The sequence below is a fragment of the Hyperolius riggenbachi genome, chromosome 3, assembly GCF_040937935.1.
Source record: "Hyperolius riggenbachi isolate aHypRig1 chromosome 3, aHypRig1.pri, whole genome shotgun sequence".
Taxonomy (NCBI): Eukaryota; Metazoa; Chordata; class Amphibia; order Anura; family Hyperoliidae; genus Hyperolius; species Hyperolius riggenbachi.
The window spans coordinates 409008652-409012158 of NC_090648.1; the positions used below are offsets into that span (position 1 = coordinate 409008652).

General features: G+C 39.3%; 1 protein-coding gene across 1 annotated transcript; it reads right to left on the minus strand.

The window, feature by feature from the left end:
- Positions 1–477: 477 nt before the first annotated feature.
- SMIM32 (small integral membrane protein 32) lies at positions 478–2464 on the minus strand. Its single transcript, XM_068272927.1, has one exon. It carries the CDS (start codon positions 1797–1799, stop codon positions 1470–1472), a length of 330 nt encoding a protein of 109 aa, XP_068129028.1. The 5' UTR covers positions 1800–2464; the 3' UTR covers positions 478–1469.
- Positions 2465–3507: the final 1043 nt, after the last annotated feature.

A 3507-nucleotide genomic window follows, 5' to 3' on the forward strand; every position in this document is an offset into this window, starting at 1 on the left:
ATGGTTAGGGTATTGGAGAGGCTTAGTTGGTTTAGGCATGGGGGGAGATGTTTAAGTTCAGGAGACATTAGAGGGAGGGTTCTGTGTGAGAATAAGGCCGGGTTCACATTAGCATTTGCCAACGGAACCGGCCATACGGTTCCGTGGTCCGTTCCGCTGAGCGGACGAAAAAATACTGCAGGACCCAATTTTCTGGACCATTTTGCTCAGCGGAACAGAAACTGAAGGTTTTGCAGCATATAGGAACCAATGAAAACAAATGTTTTACAGCACACTGGCTGTAAAACAGACCGTTTTCACCGGATCCAGCTGGCCTGATGATCCGTATGTCCGGTTCCGTAAAAAAACCGCTAATGTGAACCGGGCCTAATATTAGGTTGGCCTATAGTAAAATATCAGTAAAATTACCAATATTTCCTATCTATATAATCCAAGGATCTATACCGATATATCTATTACTGATATTGTACTTGCGACTATTTCCGGCACCCAAATTCTCGCAGTGCCCATTTTCAATGATTGCCTAGAGTATACCTGTGAGAGTAGTACACCAGTGTGGCTGATTGTACAAAAAAAAGAACACAAAAAAAAAGAACACCTTATCCTCACATTACTGTCATTGATGACTGCATGACATTTTTATTTTAAACCCTTCTATAAAATAGGATTACAAAGATTAATACTTTGAAATGGAGCAGAAATAAACCTGCCTACTAAAGACTTCAATGTGGAGTGCTTAAATGCTTATTCTACACCAGAAAATGGAAGCAGGAATGACACCTAGTGAAGGAAAAAAAAGTTCCTCTGGACAGGATCAACACAGGTTATGCAAAACAGGTCAAACAATTATAGTTTAGGACTCAGAGCGATGTCTTCAAAAGATTTCATTCTGAAAAAGCAACACTTAATTCTGGTAAATCTACTTTATAAAATGCAATGACTTAGTCCTCGATTTTATTTGTGATGTATTAAACTGATATATAAAAATCAAATACACTTTAATGTAGGGATAAATCATTTAGGAGGATGTGACAGAAGCAGCAAGCAGGTTCTATCACGCTTCAGCTGCATTAAATATCTTGGGGGAGTAGATGACTTAACAGTGACAGTTAAGCATAACATACTGTAGTCATTCCTAAAATGTTGTTCCTGTCTCTTCTGAATGAAAGGTGATGAAGGTTTATGATATCATAAAAAAATGTAACTAAATGCATGAAATATTCACATTACTGTATTCATAAATATACCAAATACATTGCCATATCCCCTTCTTTGAAAAATGATAAATCCCTATCTGCCCTTTTAATTGAGCATTCCCTTTGGCACATAATAATCTTCTAATCATCATAGCAAAATTACATTCACATAGTGGTATATAATATTAAAGCAAAATCTTCCTCTCAGCCTCTTGCTAAGATATAAAAGTGACATAGGATTTGAATCTCTGTTGCTGGCTATCCAGTTTAGTTTCAGACAGACTGTGTTTTCCAAGGGCTCCTGGCTTCCCTCAGGGATCTGTCATAAGGTAGTCCTGCAAAGAAGGAATTCCTCAGTTGACAGTTAATGAAAAGGACAATCAATGTCACCGACAAAAAAAGGAGAACAAAAAGGACAATGTAAGTCATAAGGTCAGGTTTGTTGATCTCGCCTTCCTTGAGCACCCTGGCTGTGGACAAGTAGAAGGCTGAGGAGCTGACAGGTCTCTGGGTGCTGCTGAGATAAGGAGTGTTGGTCTGCAGCATGATCTGCGCTTCAGTAGCACTGCTGGAGTTTAATAACATCTCTCCATACATGATCATAGTGGAAATCTCTTCACATCCCTTCAATAAGCAAGAGATTCCAAGAAGTCATCATTTTCCATTCCAAAAGTCTTTCCCCTTGTGAAATCCAGAGAACAACATCCATCCAGGCTAGATCCAAATATATCTTGTTTTACAGATGAACTCAGAAATCTTTAAGATAGCTAATCAATCTGTTCTTGTAATCCCATAACATCATGTTACTCCAAAATATTGTGTCGATTTCTCTTTTCCTTAACTTTCAAGCTGCTGTTCACTAAGCTCCAAGAATGACATGCACATCAATACAAATCAATGTATGCATAGCAGAGAGCAACAGTATAATCCTCTTCCATCGCTCAGGCTGGGTGACAGGTCAGGTAGGTGTACTCACAGTCACAGTGCAGTTTAATTGCTAATTATAAGAGTCCGCCAACAGAAAGTCGCACAAATGATTTATACATCTATATAGCACGTAGGGTCCATCTTCTGCTGCTTAAAAAAAAACAACTGACGTGCAGTCTTGGCAGAAGTAATTTATTGTAGGTAGCCCTTTAACAGAGGTCAGAAGCATCCATAAATCCGTGTAATGTGTTTCTGCTGCTGAACAAACATCTGATCTCCCTTCTCAGTGTACTCCAAAGTTGAATCTGCCTGTGAGTCCTAGCGGTGTTCCAGCACGCAGCCAGCCTGAGCTGATACTGTACATCCACTGAGCATGTGACCAGCTTCCCTTCAGCTCAAACTCCAGCCGAGTCTCATTTGGTACAGCAGGGGAGCGTTTTACACTGTGGTGCTGAATCTTTATGGACACCGTGATATCTCACAGCTTCCTGGTATTAAAATTAAATCATTGTGGTGTTTTCATCAGTCTGAGAGCAGAGCAGCAGTCACATTTTAAATCTCCCTTCCAGATCCTCACTTTGTAATGGTTTAGCACATGCAGCAGGTATTCATTAGCTGTACATTCTGCAGCACCATCTACAGATTGACAATTAGCATGCTAATTCTATTTAATCAAACTGCTTTTAAAGGGCCATTAAACCATGGCAAGCTGCCATGTATATTTACAACTCTTAACTCCTTATCACGTTGCAATATAAACCATGGACATGTTTTCCTATTGTCCCAGCTTGTATCAAGCATCACTGATAGGGCGTAAAAGTGAGACTGTAATCTGCATGCTGCACACATGCATGTATTATAGTGTAAATACACTGATCTGAATATGCTTATAAATTTAGTTTTGCATTACTACACACACCACAATACATATTGCGTCTTGCAAAGTACTATCTCTGTTGTATGGTATGCTGATATTTTCCTGTTGGACTTTATGGAGAATTATGAAATAATTAGGAGGGAATATGTCCTGCACTGCCAGGCTGCCAAACCTTTTTAGGAAGTTCATAACTTGTAGCAGAAGGACAGCAGCTATACAAGCTTCTGAAACTGTTTTGACATTTTATACCCTGCTGCTATTTCCTATTTTCTTGAGGGCACCACACAAAGAAGTTTTTTTTCCCTTTACAGCAGAAGTACAATCAAACGTTCTCCTCTGCCCCAATAGATTAGTCAATTCACTATAACTTGTAAGAACAAACTCTTGTTTGTTTTAGGCTCCCTGGTGAAAAAAGCCAAAAGAGCCAAATTAATCCATGCCATGCACTGATGAGGATCAAGCAATCCGAAACATTCTGTATGCATGTTGGATTATTATGGCTCTGTA

Excerpts from the sequence above, each read along its gene's own strand:
- SMIM32 (XM_068272927.1), bottom strand. The coding sequence starts at position 1,799 with ATGATCATGTATGGAGAGATGTTATTAAACTCCAGCAGTGCTACTGAA.